This window comes from Lagenorhynchus albirostris, chromosome 3 (genome assembly GCF_949774975.1).
Source record: "Lagenorhynchus albirostris chromosome 3, mLagAlb1.1, whole genome shotgun sequence".
NCBI lineage: Eukaryota > Metazoa > Chordata > Mammalia > Artiodactyla > Delphinidae > Lagenorhynchus > Lagenorhynchus albirostris.
In genome coordinates this window covers 83,123,422-83,147,730 of record NC_083097.1, presented here as the reverse complement: position 1 = coordinate 83,147,730, position 24,309 = coordinate 83,123,422, and the positions used below count along the sequence as shown (strand labels likewise).

The following is a 24,309-nucleotide window of genomic DNA, read 5'->3' as shown; positions in this document are numbered from 1 at the left end:
TTATTATAATGAACCAAATAGCTGTAGAAACTGCAAATGTTCATTTTCCAAATATGTTTTTACTTGTCATCAGTTCATTTTACATTATAAACATAAAACACAGCACTTCAGTGTATCCTTCTTTAAGTCAGCTTGGAAACTTCCTAACACTAAATGAAAAAGTAAATTCAATGCTTTACAATTAAAATCAGCTTTATTTTCTTAAATTTTCTCAGACTCTCTCTCTCTCTCTCACACACACACACACACACACACACACAAACATGCAGCACGATAAGTACAATAAAACTAAATAATCTTAAATGATCATCATTATATAATTAGGTTTGTATAGTCAGTGGCCCTTAGTTGGTGTTAAAGGAAAACTCAACCTTTTATATCCAGCAGTTTATAGAATATAAACTGTACAAACAATATAAACTGAACTTAAGAGTGATCAAATAGTTTATGGGGGAATCCTTCTTTTTATAGAAATACTTCCACTGACAAATTCAGGAGGAATGACAGAATTAGAATACCCAGGATATACAACTTCTAATGAAACTAGACAATGATAAATATCCATGGCTGCTTACACCAATAGATGAAGAGTTGATAGGAAACTTTATAATGGATTAATCAATCTCACAATTCCTAATGTAATAAGATTAACATCATAAGAAGAAAGATAATCACACATTAGATGTTTCCTGTTGGTACTATATAACATCACCTTTGAAATATTCTTGCCAAAAACCCTAACCTAATCTGATCAAGCCTGTAGATGTTCCACTACAGGCAAACAAAGGTCAGAGGGACATGTTAAATGATATTCTAATGATGCAATCAGCAAATCCTAGAATGCAGAAAACTCTTTAGGACAAATATCACAAAGGAAAAAAACGAGACAAAGGGAATCTCAAGATTATTTTTTTTGTGTATTTTTGAATTTTATTTATTTTTTTAAACAGCAGGTTCTTATTAGTTAGCCATTTTACACATATTAGTGTATATATGTCAATCCTAATCTCCCAATTCATCACACCACCACCACCCACCCGTCACTTTCCCCCCTTGGTGTCCATACGTTTGTTCTCTACATCTGTGTCTCAATTTCTGCCCTGCAAACCGGTTCGTCTGTACCATTTTTCTAAGTTCTACATTTATGCGTTAATATACGATATTTGTTTTTCTCTTTCTGACTTACTTCACTCTGTATGACAGTCTCTAGATCCATCCATGTCTCAACAAATGACTCAATTTCATTCCTTTTTATGGCTGAGTAATATTCCATTGTATATATGTACCACATCTTTATCCATTCGTCTGTCAATGGACATTTAGGTTGCTTCCATGACCTGGTTATTGTAAATAGAGTTGCAATGAACGTTGGGGTGTATGTGTCTTTTTGAATTATGGTTTTCTCTGGGTATATGCCCAGTAGTGGGATTGCTGGGTCATATGGTAATTCTATTTTTAGTTTTTTAAGGAACCTCCAAACTGTTCTCCATAGTGGCTGTATCAATTTACATTCCCACCAACAGTGCAAGAGGGTTCCCTTTTCTCCACACCCTCTCCAGCATTTATTGTTTGTAGATTTTCTGATGATGCCCATTCTAACTGGTATGAGGTGATACCTCATTGTAATTTTGATTCGCATTTCTCTAATAATGAGGGATGCTGAGCCGCTTTTCATGTGCTTCTTGGCCATCTGTATGTCTTCTTTGAAGAAATGTCTATTTAGGTCTTCTGCCCATTTTTGGACTGTGTTGTTTGTTTCTTTAATATTGACCTGTATGAGCTGTTTATATATTTTGGAGATTAATCCTTTGTCCATTGATTCATTTGCCAATATTTTCTCCCATTCTGAGGGCTGTCTTTTCATCTTGTTTGTAGTTTCCTTTGCTTTGCAAAAGCTTTTACGTTTCATTAGGTCTCATTTATTTTTGTTTTTATTTCCATTACTCTAGGAGGTGGATCAAAAAAGATCTTGCTGTGATTTATGTCAAAGAGTGTTCTTCCTATGTTTTCCTCTAAGAGTTTTATAGTGTCCAGTCTTACATTTAGTTCTCTAATCCATTTTGAGTTTATTTTTGTGTATGGTGTTAGGGATCAAGATTCTTAAAAGAGACATATCAGTAAGATTTACCATGTGGACTACATCTGGATCCTGATGCAAATGAACCAGCATTTTAAAATATAACAATCAGAGAAATTTGACACTGTTAGATAGTTGATGAAATAATGGTAATAATGGTGATTGTGGTTATATTTAAAAATAAAGTACTTACCTTTTGAAAATATATAACAAAGTACTATGAAATGATGTTTAGTAGACACCTCAAAATAATTCAGTGTGTGTGTGTTGGGGAGGAATCAAGTAGAGGAATATAGATAAAACATGAATGTTGATAATCATTGATGGGTACATGGGGGCTCATTATACAAGCTCTTCAATTTTGTGTATATTAGAAGTCTTCCATTAAAATGTTTAAAACTAAAAAAATAGTTTGTTCCCAAGAATCTTTGATACCAACCTACCAACCAATTAATGTAACAGCCAACAAACTGAACAACAAATATACATTGATTCTATATATATTTTGCTCCTGGGACATAAGATTAGATAGGAAAAGTCCTCTTCCTTCAGAAACTTTAGAATCTGATAACGGAAACAAAGCCTACAACTAGGAAACAGTGAAGAGTTAAGCTTTGCGTTAAGGGCTGGGAGAGTGATAGGAGTTCAGAGAAGGGAGAGATCCAAACGGATGACCTGGTTCCAGATAGGACCTGTCAGGATTCAGGGGAAGAGGGCCACTTGGCTGGGCCTAATATTCAGAGCGTCTTTTCTCCTAACAAGTTTAAGCAGAAAGTGAGAAATACAGACAGGACTGAAAAAAGACGACACATCTTACACCTTTTAACTTGTGTCCAGATTTCACCACTTGTAATGCACAGACTTAAAATATTTTACAAATCCTGTAATTTTATTGTGAATGACAATATATATGGCACTGCATCATTTCTAAAACGTAAGCATTAATTTTCTGGGTTTAATATTTAAAATATGTCAAGATTCCCTTAGGAAATAGAAGGTACAAACAAAGGCGGCAACTGAGGAGCATTTAACCAAAGAACCAAGGACATAGCTGTTGGTTAGGTTAAGAGAAGCATGTAAGGCATGTTGAAACACCCTAGGGATTTATAAAGTAGCAAGCTGTTACCATTCAAAGATATGAGTCAAGAAGAGAAAGAGTTATGAAACCCAGAAATTTTACAGCCATAGATGACAGGAGCTATGACATAGGGAGAGAACCCAAATCACTATCAACTTGCTGCTCAACAGAGAAGAAACCAAGGAAATAAATAACCTGATCTCATTCTGCTGCTTTCCAGCCTTCTGCCAGTTCCTCCCACTGACTAAAGTCAACTAGAAGCCAGAGAGCAAGAGAGCCTATTGATGGCACCCATAAAGGTCAGTCTCCTGGAGCCTGGAGTAGGCTGGAGTGGAAAGTACATCAGGAGAGGCCAACGGAGGACAGCCAGCATGTAGTATCCATACCTGCTTTTATATTCCTGCTTTGGCATTTCTTAATTTTTTAAAAAAATGATCAAATGGAAGCTCAAAAACAAAAGGAAGTGACCGAGGCTTCTCTTAGCATCTGAGAGGCCCTGAACAGAGAAGCTGAGTCTCTACAAAGGGGAAGACTTCAGACAAACAAAGGTAATAAGAAGACCTGAGCTGAAAAATTAGTCTGAACAAGACCCAGAAATGGGAGTAAGTGTGGTAGAAGGAGAGATAAGGAGGTGAATGGACAAACAGGCACAAAGGTAACATTTTAGGTAGTTCTAAGAAAGGAAGTTGGATAAATTTGAATTAAGCCAGATAATAAAAGAGCTTGGGTAATGAGGGGTATTTAGATTTGATCTGTTTATATGTGATGTTGGTCACTGTGAGTGACTGAGATGTGGCGCATGAAACTATTGAGTGCAGTCTTTTAGGAAGAACACTTTGCTGGAACTGAGGATGAGCAATGAGGATACAATGGGAGGGGGAAGGCAATGGAGTGTGGAACCAAACCAGAAGATGCTGCTATCAAATTGGGTTAAGTCTATAACAGGAGAGTAGCAATGGAAATCCACACATTTACCCAGCCATATGTCCCATAGTCTATCTATCCCACAAATGTATACTGAGTCTACTATTAGCTGACCCTGGACTAGACAGGGAGGACACAATGGTGAGCAAAGACAGGTATGTTTCCTGCTCTCACACAGTCTGCAGTCTGATGAGGAAATAAAGGTATGAATGGAGTAATGACATAAGCAAATGTAAAATCGCAGTTGTGAAAGATATTCTGGAAAAGAGGCATGAGGTGCTATGAGAGCTATGACAGCTCTCTGAAAGGTGGGAGTGGGGAGTGGAGTAGGAAAGATGGGGGAATGCGAGATGGTCAGGGATAGGTTCTCTGAGAGAATGATGCTTAGGTTGACATTTGAAAGCTGGGAAGGCATTACCCAGGGCACACAGGGAGGGAAGAGCAAGCACAGCAAGGACAGGCAAGGGCAAAAACTCTGGACAGGAAGAAGAGGCCGCACAGGGAATGAAGAAAACCAGTGTCACCGGGACAGAGCGGAAAAGGCACAAATCTGGAAGACATCTCAAAGGAAGAAATAAAAAGAATTTTTAGATAGATACCTAGAAGATACCTAGAATACAGACCATTAGGGAGGTAAAACAATCCAATGCAGTTCCAACCATTTTAAGCAAGGAGATGAGCTATTTAATCAATCCATATTTGCCAGTGTGCTCTGTGCCTTGACCAAAGAACACAACCAATTCTTAACAAATATTTATTAGGTAAGGAACTGGAAATACAGCCTTAACTAGACAGATAACCTTTATTATATCCTATGGGTCATCACCCAACTTGCTTTCCCACATGTCCCCAAAAGCAGAAGAAATAGCTAGGCATAGACTCCAGGAAGATCTATTAATCAACAAGTATTCACTGGGTACCTTCCATGTGCAAGACATGATATAAAATATTGTGAAAACAATATCTTGTCTGAAGGACAGGTACGAGCTGGCTTCTTTTAAATATAGATTATGATGTTTGTTTGCTCAGCATGAGCATAAACTGACAAAAATATGCACAAAGATGAATAAGATGCAGTCACTGGTTTCAGAGACGCTTTAGCAGGAGAGATTTAAAACATGAGAATGAATCACTGTAAGTGACAATACAATAGGTTTATAAGAGTGGTGTAAATTATTATGGCACTAGATCAGATCACTCTGAGGAAATCAGTTAGGTTCATGGGGAAAGGAACACAGATTCTGTAACTTAATGGGGTATGATTTCAATAGGTGAAGATGCAGGGTAAAGAAATTATAATAAGCAGAAAGAATAACATCAGGGGGTTCAAAGGTATCTACCTGTAGGAATAATAAACAGGCTAAGTGTGGTAGAAAATGGGGAATTCAGAAAAAAGCAATGCAGGGAATAAAAAGTAAAGTGGCATAGATGGGGACCATAGGGCAGAGAATTTAGAAACCAGAATATGGACTAGGAAATGTATTTGGTCAGAATAAGGAGTTGCTGTAGATTTCTGAGTTGGAGAACAGCATTATCAGAGATGATTAAGAAAATTATACGGAATGAAAAACAGCATCACATAACGGTTTCAAAGCACAGGGTCTGGAGCCAGTCTTGCCTGAGTTAGAGTCCAGACTCTCCCACAGCTAAGACTTGCAATAAAAATGAACAAACTACTGATAAACACAATGTCATGGATGAATTTCAAAGGCATCATGTTAAGTGAAAGAAGCCAGACACCAAAGACTATACACTGTTGTGATTACATCTATATGTAAATCTATAAAAGGCTAAACTAGTGACGGAAAGACCAGCAGTTGCCAGGGGATAAGGGACGGGGAAAAGCATGGGAGTAGGGAGAACGAAGGGGCACGAGGGTGATGGAAATGTTCTTTATCATGTCTTGGTGGCAGTTACACAACTGCATATTATTTGCCAGCATTCATCAAATTGTATACTAAAAATTCGTGAATTTTTATTTTTAAGTAAATTATATCTTAAATATGCCAATAGAAATGAAAATATCATGCAAGAGGAAAAAGTTAGGTAGCAGTTAAAATAAAAACATTGAACTTCAGAATATTTATTCTGTATGAAGAGCACGGCAGCAGGGGACTCCTAAGTTGTGATCAATGTGGAGACACAAAAATACTACAGTCACTGGTGTATATGTGTGCATTGTGTGTGTGAGGGCACGCGCACGCTTGGGACTATTGACGAGGGGCAGGAAACATTCATTTTTTAAAAAAATATTTATTTAGTTGCTCCGCGTCTTAGTTGCAGCAGGTGGGCTCCTTAGTTGTGGCATGCAAACTCTTAGTTGCATCAGGCATGTGGGATCTAGTTCCCTGACCAGGGATCAAACCCAGGCTCCCTGCATTGGGAGGAGTGGGTCTTAACCACTGCACCACCAGGGAAGTCCCAGAAGTATTCTTGATATGAAGATAATACCCGTCCCTTCTAAAAAGAATTTATTCAATTAATCTTTATTGGACACAGCACTGTTTTTAGGCCCAGGGAACAGAATAATGAACAAAACAGACCAGTCTTTCCTCTTAAAGAACTTGACAGTATATCTCAAGAATGACAGAAGTGGAGATGATGTTTCAATGAAGAGGCATGAAATGGAGATTTGTTCCTGTAATGATTAATACTCAGATGGAATTCAGGCTTCACCCCAGGCCCACAAAAGTAATACTGTAAATAATGGCTGGCTAACAAGGCTATCTTATTCACTGCATTACACAATAGGTTAGGTATGTTATGGTGACTGGTGTACACTGGTGTTACAATGGTGACATAAGATTATTTTATAAAACATTTTATTATGTTTAAAACCATTTTATAAAATGGTCTGGCAGACTGATATTTAGAAAATGAAGAGTTGGAAAAATCATTTCAATCTTGTTTATATTTCAATATTTGAGCAAAATTACTATAAAATTTTTATATGTCCCTGAATTAACTGTACTAGTACTAATATACATGCAATAATATTTTTGGATTTCACTAGTAGGTCTGAATATACTTAGAAGAAAAAATTCATTCTCAGTCAATGAGTTCCTGAACTGACTACAATAAAGATTCGAGATCATTTTTTTTTTAAGACCACTCTTAATTTAATGTCCTCCTTCATAACATAGTGATTCACAGGTTTGCAAATCTCTATTCTCTATAAAGTTCTTAGCCACCATAAATAGGTTTTAGAGGTTTTATTTTAAAAATGCAAGGAAACGATCTTGGACTCATATATTTGTCAGCCTTTTTTTGGACAACTGACATTTTTTTATCTTGGGGAATACATGTTGTGGAAAGAAGGAATGTGGGGAAATAAATGACATACAGTCTTACAATAAACTTGGAGTCTTCCAATAGCAGCAGACTTGGAAGCATTAAAAGAATGCTAGATTTGGCTTTTATTTGCTTCAGTGGCACTTCAAATCTCTTTGGCTATTGTAGAAGGTTTTCAGGTCATCACAAACCAAAGTGAAAAGGGAATATTGTGGGCAGTAACTGTATGAAATACCTTATTTATTTCAACTGACTCCTGTCACAATTGATTGAAGGACTAAAGTCTCCTTATGCCTAAGAGCTGTGGGCTTCTAGACCCAAGCTTACTGTGCTGATTAAATAAACTCTAGGCAGAAGATTGAACAGTATATACCTCTGGCAGAGTCAAAGAATTCACGTTGAGCAAGATAAATTTTTTACTCTCAACTCTGAGCTATTCAGGGCAGGAACTTAATTTCCTCACCCTTGAGCACAGTTTTCTCCATTTTGTATTATGGAGCAGTTATGACTGCGGAAAAACCATACAGAGACTATTTGTTAACTTCTAAACTTGTTTGACCTCACTACAGTCACCTCTTTAATACCTGCATTTACTCAGACTACCAATCTATCTTCTTTCTTACATCTACTGTGTCTACCTTCAAAGTCTGAGGCAAGGGTCTTCCCTGGTGGCACAGTGGTTAAGAATCCGCCTGCCAATGCAGGGGACATGGGTTCGATCCCCGGTCCGGAAATATCCCACATGCCATGGAGCAACTAAGCCTGTGCACCACAACTATTGAGCCTGTGCTCTAGAGCCCACGAGCCACAACTACTGAGCCCACGTGCCACAACTACTGAAGCCCGCGCGCCTAGAGCCTGTGCTCCGCAACGAGAAGCCACCGCAATGAGCTGCCCGTGCACCGCCAAGAAGAGTAGCCCCCGCTCTCCGCAACTAGAGAAAGCCCCCCGTGCAGCAACATAGACCCAAGGCAGCCATAAATAAATAAATAAATAAATACAAAGTCTGAGGCAAGTAGATGAAACCACAACAGTAAAATATCTGTGAATACTACCTTAACGTTTATGAAAAATACATTAAGGAGATGAAGTTAACATTTTAACATGTCCAAAATAGGAAAGCTAAATATTATAACTAAAAACATCAATTGTAGAAATAGTAAACAGAGAATCTGCATCTTCACAGCAAAATGATCACTCAGCTGGAAGCAAATGATTTAACCATAGTTCAGTACAGCTTACCACAAAATGAAAATTTTTTATTTCCACAAATAGTGAAGACTGAAATATTTTAGTGGTATTTTTCTGCCTGTATTTAATTTGATGTCGCTTCTGTTAAGAGTTTGTTGTTCTGTTTTGGATTCTATTTCCAAATTAAAACATTTAAAAATAATCTATTACAAAGCGTTAGCTTTTTCAGTCTTATATAAAATTACTAAATAAGGGTGTTAAAGTGTTAACTGCGCGCACCTCTGAGATCTATGAAAGGAAATATTCTAATCTCGCAGAAACATCATTTGCCCTTTATAAATCGATGTTGCCATGGTAAATGTTTTCATTTAATACTGGATTAGCTGAGGTGGGAGGATGACACGGTGTATAGCTGCAATGTACTCCCTATATTTATATACTTTCCTCTTCAAAAATGCTCTAAGGTTTGTTGGATGGGGTGACTTCTGCATGCTAAGACAGAGCCATGCCTTTAGTGTGTACATCAGATTTGTCCCTTTATACAAGATTGAGTAGATTACATTATCTGTGAAAGGCAATCGGTGCCTGGAAAGAGTGTGTGTTCTGCACTTTTGCTTAAAGAATGCAACATTCATGTGGAGTGGCTCCAAATGCTCCTCTTAAATAGGGTTATTGAAATATTAATTCAGACTACATAAATCCAGAAATAAGTGAAACAAAGAGGATTTTTCTGGTGGCTAATAAGTGCAAAGAGAATCACTTTTGTTGCCAGTGTGGAAGGATATGCATGGTTGCCTTCCACAAATACCTTCAGACCGACTATAATAGAAGAATGACCCCCCCTACAAATCTGGCTTTATTTGTTTCTAAATGTGTACAAAATTTCCTAAATTCTTTCATTAACCAGGCTCTCCTAATAGCACTGTTGCAAAGCAGAGGAATAGGAATTAAAAATTTATCAATTAGAGGCATTGTGTGGAAAACCCCTCTAGAGATTTCTAGAACATTAGGGGTTTATATTAGGAAGGTAGAAGATCCTTTTTGTTGGTATTCTTTTTGTTAGTGATATTGTTTCTTTCTTTGTTAATTTTTAACACTTATAAAATAATAGATGATTTTTTTTAATGATAAAACAACTTGGATATATACTAAAAGTCTGTTGTCATCCTCCTTCATTGCTGCCTCTCCAAGGGAACCAGCATTTACAGCTTAAAGTGCCTCTTTCCAACTTCCTCCATGTTTGTACAAAAATGTATATCCAAACAGACACACATATATAGAAATTTTGATATTATTTTTATTAAGATGGTGTCACACTCTGCACATGACTGCAGTTTGTTTCTCTCACTTAATACACAACAATACTTCTAAGGCAAGGTACACAGACCTATCTTAGTTTTTCACTCATTGCATAATATTTTATAGAATGATCTCCCATAATTTTAAAGAAATGAATATTTTTACTTTAAAAGATAATTCCAGATAACTTTATTAAAAAGCTTGTGGCAATGTATCCTCCAACAACAATGTATGAGCCTGCCCATGTCTTTTCATCCTTAAAAGCTCTATTATAGCTCTTTTTTAATTTTTTTTGCCGTGTTAATGGGTTAAAAAAATATATCTTTTTTCTTTAGTTTTAATTTTTATGATTATTAACAGGGTTGAACTTTTTTCCATTCTGTTAATTTAACATTAATATCCTTCATTTGCTTTTGTGTGTGTGTGTGTGTGGTACGCGGGCCTCTCACTGCTGTGGCCTCTCCCGTCACAGAGCACACGCTCCGGACATGCAGGATCAGCGGCCATGGCTCACGGGCCCAGCCGCTGCGCGGCATGCGGGATCCTCCCGGACCGGGGCACAAACTCGCGTCCCCTGCATCGGCAGGCGGACTCTCAACCACTGCGCCACCAGGGAAGCCCCCTTCATTTGCTTTTCTTTTAGGTTGCTTGTCTTCTCAGTAGTCTGTGCGACCTCTTTTTATATTTGGCATATTAGCCTTTTTTCTGTCATATATGTTTTTTTACTCATTCTCAGTCTACTCGTAGTTAAACAACTCTTATCTTTAAAAGTTTGTGTGTGTGTATGTGTGTGTGTGTGTGTGTGTGTGTGTAATCCTTTTACCTTTCTAGTTTCTTCTATAGTTAGTGGCCTGTTCAGTTTTTTAAAGACCTGTTCAGGTCAATTTGGATAGCTAATTATTTTCTAGAAAATCACCATTTCCTCAAGATTATTAAAGTTACCAACAGATGGGACTTCCCTGGTGGCGCAGTGGTTAAGAATCCACCTGCCAATGCAGGGGACACAGGTTCGATCACTGGTCCGGGAAGATCCCACATGCCGCATAGCAACTAAGCCCATGAGCCACAACTACTGAAGCCTGCACACCTAGAGCCCGGGCTACACAACAAGAGAACCACCGCAATGAGATGCCCGTGCCCCGCAACGAAGACTAGCCCCTGCTCACTGCAACTAGAGAAAGCCCACACGCAGCAACAAAGACCCAATGCAGCCAAAAATGAATAAATAAATAAATTTATTAAAAAAAAATTTACCAACAGAGGTGTACATAATAGTATCTAAAATGTTTTCTTTACACTTTCTAATAATAATGCATAATTTTTTCACTTTTTAATCTTTAGTTAGGCTTGCCATGAGCTTATCCATTTTAATGGATATTCAAAGAAATGATTTCTTATTTCGTTTATATTATTATTTGACCTATTTTATAAATTTCAGCTTTTATCTTTATTAATTCTTTCTTTTCACTGATTTGATTGCTATCTTCCTCATTTTTTTTTTTTTTTGCAATACGCAGGCCTCTCACTGTTGTGGCCTCTCCCGTTCTGGAGCACAGGCTCCAGACGTGCAGGCTCAGCGGCCATGGCTCACGGGCCCAGCCGTTCTGCGGCATGTGGTATCTTCCCGGACCAGGGCACGAACCTGTGTCCCCTGCATCGGCAGGCAGACTCTCAACCGCTGCGCCACCAGGGAAGCCCTATCTTCCTCATTTTTAAGTTGAATTATCTATATAATTTTACTTTCATTCTACTTTTTCATTATACAAGAATTTAAGGCTATCAGTTTTTCTCTGAGTACTGCTTTAGCTGGGTCTCATGGGTTTTGTTATAAAGTATTTGCCTTGCCGTTACTCTCTAGATAATTTATAATTTCAGTTTTTATTTTTCTCCTTGTTTCATGGGTTGTATAGAAGAATGGTCCTTAATTTCTAAGTAGAAAGTTTTCCATGGCATCTCTTAATAGTCTATTTCTAGTTTTATTGGATTATCATCAGCGGGTAAGAGCTATAAAACTCTAATTATTGTAGTAAACTGAAGTTTCTTAATGTCTAGCTAAGTGATTTTTAAAAAATATTTTATGTACATTCAAAAACGTATATTCTCTTTCTAAAATGTAAAATTTTATGTCTACATATATATTAAATTACATTTACTGTATGTTAAAAATATTAAATTATTCTGTTGACTGAAATATTCAAGTTCTTTACACATTTCCTTTTTGGAGTCTATTTGATATACCAAATATCCCTCTATAATTGTATTATAACCAACTTCACCCTAAATTTTTGTTTTACATGTTTCACAGTGATGGTTTTGGTGCCTAAAGGTATATAACTGTTCTCTTAGTAAACTGTACCTACTAGATTCTTTTAAAGACAAAATGATAAAAGTTGAGGTTCTGATTATGTCATCTGTTTACAGCACTATTTCTAGAATGGTGCCCTTTATAGGGATTCTATATTGCTTCTATTTTATGTTGTTTTTTTGGCTGCGAGGCATGTGGGATCTCAGCTCCCGACCACGGATCAAACCCACACCCCCTGCTTTGGAAGGCAAAGTCTTAACCATTGGACCACCAGGGAAGCCCCTTTATAGGGATTCGAAATGTTTGTTTCCAAATCTCTCTATCCATGAACTACATTCTTCAAATCCTACTGCCTCCACAAAGATTTTCCTAATGAAGAAAGAGAGAAATGCAGAGTGTAATCTGCTTGTATAATGTGCTTTAGAAAATTATGATTGCGGTCCTGACCAAAGTATTGTTGCAATCACCCTCTTCATGCTCAACTTGATCCTTTCTAATTCTTTATTTCAACTATTCTAAGGTATTTATAATACCTTGGTGCCTTGCACTAGTTACTTGATAACATGCCTTAACTCATCCATTGTAATGTACTTTAGGGCAAAAATAATAATAACTAATTATTTCCTGAGTGGTATTGGGCTTTACACATATTAACTCCCTTAACTACAATCCTATCAGGTAAGAACTATTATTATCCCCATTTTACAGATGAGGAAACTGAAGCTCATTAAGGGTTAAATATCTTGCCTAAGATCTTGCAGCCAGCAAGTTGCAGAACTAGAGTTCTGATTTGTCTTTTCCCCATAATGACTTATAACAGGAATAAGGGATGAGAGACAAAGGAGTAGAAAAAGATTGCAGGAAAAATGAAGAACTTTGGAGGTCGCTATAAAGTCTTTGGTTTTAAACGTGAGGGGTATGAAAAGTTCTTAAAGGGTATTCGTAGAAGGGTGATGTGATCTGATTTCTGTTTTAACAGGATCCCTGTGGCTGCATATAGAGCACAGACTCTAGGGATATAAGAGTGCAAGGCGGATCGGTTGGGAGAGCTATTGTAATAATCCAGAAAAGATGATGGTGCATGGGCCAGAGTGGGGAAGATGGGTGTGGTGACAAAGGGCTGGATTCTGGATATATTTGGAAGGTAGAACCAGTAAGATTTTCTGGCATATCGTTTATGGGGTGTGAGAAAGAAGAGCCAAGAAAGACGCCAGTCTATTTGGCCTAGAGAAACTGTAACACAGGAATTGTCATTTACCGAGATGGAGAAGTATGAAATACAATATTTCAAATGAGAACTCTTGGGGGCTTCCCTGGTGGTGCAGTGGTTGGGAGTCCGCCTGCCGATGCAGGGGACACGGGTTCATGCCCTGGTCCGGGAGGATCCCACATGCCGCGGAGCGACTGGGCCCGTGAGCCATGGCCGCTGAGCCTGCACGTCCGGAGCCTGTGCTCCACAACGGGAGAGGCCACAACAGTGAGAGGCCAGCGTACTGCCAAAAAAAAAAAAAAAAGTTATTGAACAATTTAGGATGGAGCCAGTAATTTATATTTTGTCTTTTTAACTAAAGGAAGCTTTTATTTTACAATATATGTGTAATAAAAAAAATGTCTATAATAGTAACATTTTCTGGGAAACACATAGGCCATTAATAGATTGGCAGCACAGAATTATGAAATAAGCATGCATCTCAGATTCAAATAAATCTGTATTTAAATCCTTGTTCTTCAATTTACTGGCTATTTGGCTATGGATTTATAGCTTATTTAATCTCCCTTAGTTTCAATTTCTCATACAAAAAAATTGGAATGATAGTACCTTGAACACAAAGTTTTTATGAGAATTAATGAGCCAGTGCTTGTAAAGTGCCTAATACAGTAGCATGACATAATGAGCACTGCATAAATGTTTTCTCCTTTAAAAAATTTACCAGAAAAAAAGAAAACAAAAAGGACTCTAAATCTTATTGAGAAAACAGGTGATCATAAGGGGGTCTCTTACACGGTAGTTACTTTTTCTAATATCCTCTTTAGGTATCATGTTAATTCAAAAATATCACACATTAATTGAAAATAAAAGTCTCCTTTTTATTTCTCATTTTTAATAAAGAAAGGAAAAAATGGTCAATGTATATTTGCAGCTCTGAACTCAGATATATGACATGTTTAGATTATTCTCACAGTGGCAAACATTGTTAATAGTTCAACCATATGTCCCCTAAGTGGACATTAAATAGGTTTTAGTAAAAATAAAGGTGAAGCATCATAATTTAAACTTAACAATTAGCAATGAGCTACATGAAACTTTAATTTGCCATTTACAAGATCCATTTAACATTTTTGTATTCTATTTATTTGTCTAGTTGAGCCTTGCTGTTAAAACAAGGGGTGAATTATACAAATAAATACAACTTAAGAATTTGACATGTAGCATCCTAAATGATACCAATCCTGAACATTCAAAAGAGAAAGTGGAAAAAACAATTTAATGTGACGCAGCTAAGTGAACAAAAAAGGGCCTGGTAACCGTCCTTTCTAATAATCACAAAATTCTCTTTGCTATTAGCTTCTCCATTGGTAAAACAGATAATATTACATCCTCAGTTTGGGGAGGGGAAAGGGTATAGCATTTTAATCTCCTTTGTTGCTCTTTTTCCAAATCTTGGAATTTTATACACTTTGCCTAAGTCTTCCTAAATAAAAAGCAAATACTAGTCCAGAATTTGGATATTTCTTGATTTCCCTTCTTCAATAACAAGATCACCATCCTCCTTCTATTTTTTCAGAAAGGGAGAAAAAAATAAGAACAGAGGAAAAAGAAACACTAAAAGCCATAAGTCATGTTCATTTTAAGACAACGACTTAATGGAACCAGTTTTCACTCATAGTCTATTTTTTCCTGCAACAGAAACGCACTGGTGTAGGACTTGCTACTGGAGCCACCACTCCTGTCTTTCACACTCTTGGCCTCACAATTCTTAATATTTTCCAGACAGCTTCTCACAGTCAAATCCCATTAGCCATGTTTGTTCAAGTGTACAGATTGAATCAGAAGAGGTGTAGGGGCAGACAGGCCAGAGGACTAGAGAAGGTAAGAAGGAACTGATTGCTAATCACACAGAGGTGGTCAGGGAATCCATGGGGGGTTGCAAGTTCAAGCTCTGGAGTCAGGTGGGGACTGGCATTTCCCAGCAATCACCCGGCTGCTTTAGGAAGAGCTCGGATCCATTCTCTACAATGAGTATAACAGATAACCTACGGCTGGTGCCCAGACGGCTGAGGTTAATTTTCTCCTTTTGTGCAATGAGGCTTAAGCGGAAAGTCAAGCTGGCCTGTGAGGAGAAATGGAGAAATGGAAGTGTGGGGTGTCTCCCTTCCTTTAATTTTTGTGTCCAAAAGAAAAAAGAGTTTTTATTTTTAAAAAATGCAAATATTATTACATACTAATAACTAGAGCAGAGACAAGTAAATTGCAAACCCCGAAGAACTGAAAATTATTCCAGTAAAGCCTCACTTTTCTGGGCTCCTTTCTAATTTTGTCCTGAATTTTAAACACTAACTAGGGACACTTTTTTTTTTCCCCATAATGATTGAATTAAAAATATATAGATTTGGGACTTCCCTGGTGGCACAGTGGTTGGGAGTCTGCCTGCCAGTGCAGGGGACAAGGGTTCGAACCTTGGTCCGGGAAGATCCCACATGCTACAGAGCAACTAAGCCCGTGCGCCACAACTACTGAGCTTGTGCTCTATAGAGCCCGCGAGCCACAACTGCTGAGCCTGCGTGCCGCAACTGCTGAAGCCCGCGTGCCTGGAGCCCGTGCTCCACAACAGAAGAGGCCACCGCAGTGAGAAGCCCACACACCGCAGCAAAGAGTAGACGCCGCTTGCCACAACTACAGAAAGCCCATGTGCAGCAACGAAGACCCAACGCAACCAAAAATAAATAGAATTGATTCTTAAAAAAATATATATCTATATCTATCTATCTATCTATCTATATATTTAACATGTTACAATATCCCCCAAATCAGCCATAAGGCAAACTTCTGTATAACTAAGTGACTTTACATGAAAAGGTTTAATCAGCATTCTGAACATAAATGAAAGCACCACCACAATTCTGCATTTACCTTGTGTATTACCTCTTTGATAAGCATATATCCTGAGGAAATGGTGTTTATAAGTGATGCTATGATAATAGCTTGATGTTTTAAAACTGATTTCTTAAACTAGTGCAGTAAGAAAAGACTGTGAAAGCTGGGTTCTCATTATGTGGTTGTACATGCCTTGTGGAGGTAAGCAGACTTTCTCCCTTCTTCTGTTAGAAAATGAAAAAGTTAAAATATATTAGTAAACATTTTCTAATGGTTCTTCATTGGGGAGAAAAAAGCAAAGGGAAACATCGAGGGAAGCTCTTGAGAAAATTTTGTAGGGAGTATTTTGTTCATTCTGGTTTTATTTCAACAACTACATTCTTTCACCATTATTTTAAAACAAGTGACAACTTAAGGCTCTAATTTCAAGTTTTTCAACTTGTTGCTCTGGGTTGTCTGATCTTTAAACTCAGAATTGTTCTATTTTCTTTCATTCCTGGTGATAGACATTTGTGCTTAGGAACACAGAGGAAGACCACTTTCTGATTTTAAAGCATGATCTGTGACTCTTCAAAAGATAAAGAATGAGACCATAATTTGCAAGAGGTTCAGAAAGGAAACAGTGTATTCCTTCATAGTTCTCAAATCACTCCCAAAATAAGGGAAGAAAATGGCAGCCTAACACATCCTAATGGAAAGAAATTCAATTATTACATGGTTTCAAGTTATTAGGTTCAGGAGAAAATATTTAATTTTTGTAAAATTATATTTTTTACAAATTAGTTTACATTTGTGAATCCTTAAACCAAGACTGCAGAGGACCTATGTGGCACAAATAATTAAATAAAATGCTATGTAAACACAGGATTTGAAAGGGCTTGAACTAGATAAGAGTAATTTTTTAATAAGGTCAATGTACAAAGTTCTCAGCAAAGTGAGGAAATCTAGGCTGATTTCAAATAAATATAGAAAAAAATTAAGGTATCATACTTATGAAATTCCTTTTGATAACTTCTTTTCTAGGCATAAAAGATATATAAGAACTTTGAGAAGAACACACATCCATCCTCAGTGTTCATTCTCTGATCGTAAGGGCTATTTTTAATGGAAATTACTTAAGAATAAGCACACTGAAAGATTTACTTCCTTGCTTACTTTCCCCAGGTTTCTTTTACCCCAGTTCATACTTCCTATTTTTCTTCATTGGCCACCTTTCCTCTCCTTATTATGATGTCTTACCTTCTCCATGAAGTAATTACTGGAAGTAAAGGGCTGGCAATTTCCTTCTCATCTTAAGGTTCTTTCACATTTCCCTCAACACACAAAATAACAATGAATTCATATTTTGTAAGAACTTAGCCCATACAGGGCAACTGAACAATGCCACTGGTATTACCTTGCTCAGTCCTCACAAGAACCCTGGGTACGTACTATTATTTTTTATGTTTTATTTTTTGTGGCACACGGGCCTCTCACCGCTGTGGCCTCTCCCGTTGCGGAGCACAGGCTCCGGACGCGGCCGTGGCTCACGGGCCCAGCCGCTCCGCGGCACGCGGGATCCTCCCGGACCGGGGCATGAACCCGCATCCCCTGCAGCGGCAGGCGGACTCTCAACCACGGCGCCACCAGGGAAGCCCGGTACGTACTATTATTATTCTGTCTACAGATAAAGGAGCAGGACCAGCTAGTTAAGAAAATTCCTGAGTTGACACTACAAGAGCTGGGACAAAAATGCTGTCAGCCTGGTTCCAAAACCTACATTCTAGCCCACTAGATTTGGCTGATATTGAGACAATATACTTTATGTCAACTCACTGTAATTATGTCTTATTTATTTTATTTTATAATCAACCCCCCATGGGATAGTTAACACATCAAATTGATGATAGCACCTTACAATGACCATGAGCTGGCAGATTATCAAATTATTTTGTTTGTTGAGATGACAGCTGGTGACAGCAAAAACCCACAGGGGCCCTTGGTTAGAAAGAAAATCAAATGAGGAAGAAAAAGTGTTAAAAGAAAGAGTCTCAAAATATCACCACTTCAAGGCTCTGGATTTGAAGCCAGTGCCATCAGACACCAGATTCTACTTACTTTACCTCTATTCTAGGCTACTTAAAAGCTGCTTACTCTTCTCCCTAATCTTCCCAAAGCCTGAAAAACACTGATTAACAAGAAATTTATTAAAGAGGATGGAAATTATTTTTTGAAATTTCAAGTCAGAAGACAAAGAGTGAGCTCACTTTGAATATAAAATTGACATTGCAATAGATAATAAACTACTTTCCCTAGACTCTCCGAAGCTGGTTTAATGGGAGCAATTTTTTAAAAGGCTACTTTGAAGTCTATGGTATGGCTGAATGGACTGCGTCTCAGAGGTCTGACATGATTGGATATTCTTTGGTAAGACACCAATTTAGATCTGTATTCCATCAACAAAATTAGTTAGTTGTACTATCTGAATTATAGCTAAGGTTCTTTCCACCTCTACTCTACATCTTCTTGTTTCGCTATCCGAGCCTACCTAACAAACTCAAGTTCCCCAAGGAAAACACTTAAATCAGATTCACTGATGCATCATTCATTATTGCCAAAACTTAAGATTTACTTTATGAAAAAAAATCTGTTGAGTGAATATATCTCTTTAACTAACTTGGTCTGCTTCAATTAACAACTCAAGGTCTGGGTCCTCAGTTCCTTCTTCCCTTAACCTTTGTTGCTCTTCTTGATCTTCTGCCATCAAAAAAAAATACATTTTAACTTCTCAAGGCCCTTCCTTATTTCTATGCTTTCCTTATATGATATTTTCTTATATGATTTTTTAAATGTTCTGGTCTTCATATTATAGTTATTCTTGATTTCTTCTTCCTTTTTTTTTTTTGTTGTTGTTCTTTATCAGTTTCTCCATGTTTTTTGGCCAACTGTTCTTATTCCCTTCCATCGTTTATTTTTGTCCTCTAATAGTTGTTCTTTCTTTCTTTCCTTGCCTTCTTAGCTCCTTTTCTCTTAAGGATCTGTATTAAACTTAGTTTCATCTGCATTTTAAGAAAAGAATACTTTCTCCACCAAAAGTATTCACACTATCACAGTTCTGGATCTTCCTCACTAAGAACACAGAGTTTAGGAGGAAAGGGTTTCTGGGGTTTCTGTATCCATCTCTTCCTGGGTACACTCAACAGGAGTATAATTACCACTTCTCATGAAGGTTTATTAGGTATATGACCTATATGTCAGCCGGATCAAGTCAGTAAATACTCGTGGCATGTGGTCAATAGAAAGTGGAAGAAACATTCAACAACCAGTTCTGAGCTGACCAGACAGAACAAGGGAATCTCTTACCCAGTTAGGCAGCTTCAGTTACAAGTCAGAGAAAACCCAACTTAGTCTGGTTGAAACAAGAAAGGCTAACATAAAGGAAAACTGCCTAAGTAGCAATGTCAGCAAGAACCTCTGTTCTTTCAGTCTTTGCATTGCTGTCTATGGTATTAGTTTTGTTCTAGACATGGCTCCTCTCATGAACTCAGCAGACCCTAGGACTACATGCCCTTTGCTCACATGCAACAAAAACATGTGTTCCTAGCAAAAGATCTGATCGGACTGGTCTAGGTCACACACCTTCTTCTCAACCAGTCACTGTGGAAGGAGAAGTGGAATGCAGTGATTTCCTAATCCTACTCTATGTACTCCACCTCTGGATCCTCGGTAGACAGCTCCAGGAACCACATGGTTTCAGAGAAGCAGCAACGAGGAACTGTATTCTGGGAAGGCAACCAGCAAATGTCTACTGCACGAGGCAAAGCTGAATGCAGCTAGTGCAAAATAACAAGCTGTAATTTACTTGTTAATATATGTTCTTTTTTCCACAGAGTTATTTTGCTAATTATAAGATTACAAAAAAATGAGTTAACACATTTTACTTTATGAAAATAGAGTCCCTTTTTATTCTTTTATAATCAATTCCTTTAGGACTCTTTCTGAGAATGTTCACCCCAACACAGTTACCTATTATTATTATTAAATAATTTAAATGTTTTTACTGTAAAATAATGAGAAGAAGAAACACAATAATAACAAACTACAACAAACGATTATTTGAGAAAATAATGATATTTTTGTAGGAGAAGAGTGCTTAAAGACTAATTAGTTTGGGCTTCCCCGGTGGCGCAGTGGTTGAGAGTCTGCCTGCTAATGCAGGGGACACAGGTTCGAGCTCTGGTCTGGGAAGATCCCACGTGCCGCGGAGCGGCTAGGCCCGTGAGCCACAACCACTGAGCCTGCGCGTCTGGAGCCTGTGCTCCACAACGGGAGAGGCCGCGATAGTGAGAGGCCCGCGCACCGCGATGAAGAGTGGCTCCCACTTGCCACAACTAGAGAAAGCCCTCTCACAGAAATGAAGACCCAACACAGCCAAAAATAAAAAAAAAAAGACTAATTAGTGAATTTTTTAAAAAATATTTATTTATTTGGTTGTGCCGGGTCTTAGTTGCAACAGGCGGGCTCCTTAGTTGTGGCATGCATGTGGGATCTAGTTCCCTGACCAGGGATCAAGCCCAGGCCCCCTGCACCACCAGGGAAGTCCCATGAATATTTTTAGAAAGTAATATAATGCCACTTTAAACAAATATACAGGGAAAATCACTTTTAAAAGTGAGAAGAGAAAGAAGAATCACATTTCATAAGTGAGCAACTATCACTGTTCTCTCTTATTCCCAATCTCATTATATCTCTTTTTACTAAGTACTAAATAAAGACCTTATAAAATTAAAGGCCAGGACACTAATAACTAAACACACAGAAAAGTAATTTGCCTGGTCATTTGTGGATGGGCAGGGGTGAGGAGGTGAGGGCCAATTTGACAACAGTAGTTATTTATAGATACTTAGACCATACACGGGTATTGTATTCAAATAAATGCATGCCAATCCTTAGTCCTTCAAAAAGACCACGTGTATTTTCTTAGAGCTTCCGAATGTCAATTTCAAAAGAATTCTCCCCAATACGTAGAATACCTTTATTTTCTCAGTACTTTAAAATAGAAGAAAGAAAAGAAAAATAGAATGTTATCTGCAACAATGAGTCATCAGTCACTGCAGCTCTACAACACCCAGGTCTTCCCCTGTCTCTGCAGTCCTTCAAAAGAGGAAGACTATCTTTTAATGACGCACATAAATCCCTGCACTGCCTGGCTGAAAAGCATAATTAATTCTGGCCTTTTTATGCTTAATGAAACACCTTGCTCACATGACAGCAGTGGGTTTGAGCTTCTCGTGTATACCTAAAATAGGGAAAGCCCCAGCAACAACCCAGTTCTACTCAAAATGCTGTGTAAGTCACGGTGGTATGAATTCTGCTACTACTTCAAAATATATCTCTCATGACAAGCAAATCACTCTAAAGAAAACTCACAATCAACCACCTGCATGAACAGTTTTTTTTAAACTTTTAAAAGTGTGGAATGTTTTATTTTTCGAATTCTTGGCAGTAAACACATGCTTTTATTTCTCAACTTGTGGCTGCGATAGAAGGGTATTTAAACAACCTAATCTCTTAGATGCAGCTGCTCAATATCATTTCCCTTTATTAGAATAATTTTTCATATTTTAATATACACTTACATGCTGCATTTCGAAGGCTATTACTCCACTGAGAATTTCAAAACAAATTTTCAAGGTTACATTTCAAAACACAAATAATATGGGTAAACTTTTTAGAAAGAAATTTAACTGAAAGATTTACCTTAAAAAATGTACTCCTCTTTATAATATTCAATTATTCTAGCCCTATTTGAGGAGTCTTGAAAGCAAATGCCTACTTTTCAAACACGTTACTACTGCTGTAAATGCAGTTTCTTTGCTTTAACTATAGAATGTATACAGAACATGTGAATAATGAAATAAGAATTCCTCTCACCTGTTTGGGAGTAACCCCAGGCATGCGAATATCCAATGCAAAATCTGATGAATCAACAGGAATTACTGGTCTGGTGGTACCAAGACATTCATTAGAAAATGATCTGGTAGTTTCTTTAAACCTGAAAAAAGAAGACAATTTCAATATCCTTGAACATAATGGTATCTTATGCTCATCTGGACGTGAGAAAGGGAAAAAAAAAAAGGAATTCTATGACTTTAAAGATTGTTGATTTAGACCCAATGAAAAGATGTAATAACCACATAACATTCTATAATATTCTCAGAACTGCATTGTGTAGTTCAAGAGCAATATATACCCAACTTGAGAGCAAAATATAATCAAAGCAACCTAGCAGCCTACATTTAAAACTTAATTCAATAAAAATTTGTCAAATATACATTTGTTTCTAGTTAATGAAAGTACAGTATAAATAAATTATAATTATCACAGGCCTGTCAATCCTCTAATGGCAGAAATATTAACTACAAGCCAGTAAGTGATTATTTTATGAATGTCCAGTATTACTAGTCAGCAACAAAAAACCAACAGTAATGTTCCTAGGAGGTGGAGTTTTATGGGGGTGGGGGGAAGACTGTGATGTGAATTACAAATGTACAGGTGCATAAATATTTAACATAGTAATTATGAGGAGTGTGTATACAGCTCAATGTTTTCTCGTGAGCTATTACAGTCCATGATCTGCTTCTCCCCACCAGTTACCTACCTTTATATTTTATTCTTCGGGCTGTTATAAACAAGAAGGCATTCAAGTCTAAACGACTATACTGTAGTTTCTGAAATATCTCCCCAAGAGGGAGTGATTAGTATTGGAAATCACAACTTCTAAGTGGAGTTTTGAAAGCCAGTGCAGCTTGGCTACAAAACAGTGGGCTTTTTCTGCAAGGGGGACTTTTACAAGAAGTTATTGTGCTAAAATTCCAAGTGATTTCAGCAAAGTTAATCAACCATGTATATTTCTCCAACACTCCGGTTCATAAGTGATTACATTTTTCAGGAGCATGCACAGAAACCATCCAAACATTTCGCCTGTTTAAAAACAAAAACAAACACCCACCTCTTAAAGACAGAAAGTGGGCTTCTGAAACCCAAACAGCTGCTTTGAAAAACAAGGAGGAGAACTAGCAGGCTACGAAAGCCAGCCATGGCCACGCCGCTCCGGCCCCGCCGGGAGGACCCGGCAGCGCAGCGCTGGGCTGGGGCCGGCGGTCGGGCAGCGGCGCCGCCAGCAGCCGCTACTTCATGGCCGGGGAGCGGCGGGCGTCCGGCGACAGCCACACACCATCTGCCTGAGAGAGCTGCGAGGTGTCTGGATCAAGAGCCGCAGGCAGAACCCCGTGGGAAGGCGGTACTTTTGTCAGGTCCGCAAGCGGAAGCTCTCCTCCCTTCAGAGCTGCTTTCTGCCCTGGTGCTGGGGCTAGACCTGAGTGTTCCTTATCACTCGGGGATGACAGGGACTGTGAGGGATATCACACAAACCCGCGTCAGTCATCATTCAGAACCTGCAAAAATAGAAGCAGATAATGGATGACTAACACGTTACAGCATTTGTGCTCAGCAAATCCCAGCTGAGGTTCTTCAATACATTAGTAGTTTAACAAGCTTGAGCCCAAGCCTGGTGAAAATGCTGGTCTGTTGATCTCCCTCCCCCAAGATCAGCCCCCAAGATTTCAAAAACCCCCATAGCCCCTGTTCTGCCTTTTCCTCTTTCCTCCTCCCTCACACCCACTCTCTCCTTTTCTCTTCTACTTCTTTCCCCCTTTTACCTCACAACCACCCCAGGCTCCGGATTTCTTCTCCTTACTTCCTATGTCACTCCCTTCTATTATCAAAAATGCACTTAATACCTCTGCTGAATGTAAACAAAGATACTCACACAAATGATAGGCTAAGGCACAAGAAAAGGAAAAAAAGAAACTAAGGCACAGACAAAGCACTTGGATACAACAGTAATCAGAAAGAAAAAGACTTTGAGAACAAAGGCATGTTTACATATATGCATCACAGAGCTATAGATCCAAGAAGAAAGATACCCTCTGCCAAGAATGATCACCACAGAAGTAATTGCTGAAGTTCTCAGAATTGCTTTAAAACAAATCAAAAATCCATAGCTA

General features: G+C 38.1%; 1 protein-coding gene across 17 annotated transcripts in view; it reads right to left on the bottom strand.

Moving 5' to 3' along the window:
* Positions 1-24,309, bottom strand: part of PAM (peptidylglycine alpha-amidating monooxygenase) — a 280,812-nt gene that overhangs the window by 129,227 nt on the left and 127,276 nt on the right. For all 17 annotated transcript variants that reach the window (XM_060143341.1, XM_060143340.1, XM_060143343.1 and 14 more), the window contains 2 exons: positions 23,253-23,697; positions 22,175-22,295 (listed from right to left, as the gene is read on the bottom strand). In XM_060143341.1, coding sequence (XP_059999324.1) covers positions 22,175-22,295; positions 23,253-23,341 — 210 coding nt within the window. In that variant the 5' untranslated portion in view covers positions 23,342-23,697. The remainder of the gene's footprint in view (positions 1-22,174; positions 22,296-23,252; positions 23,698-24,309) is intronic.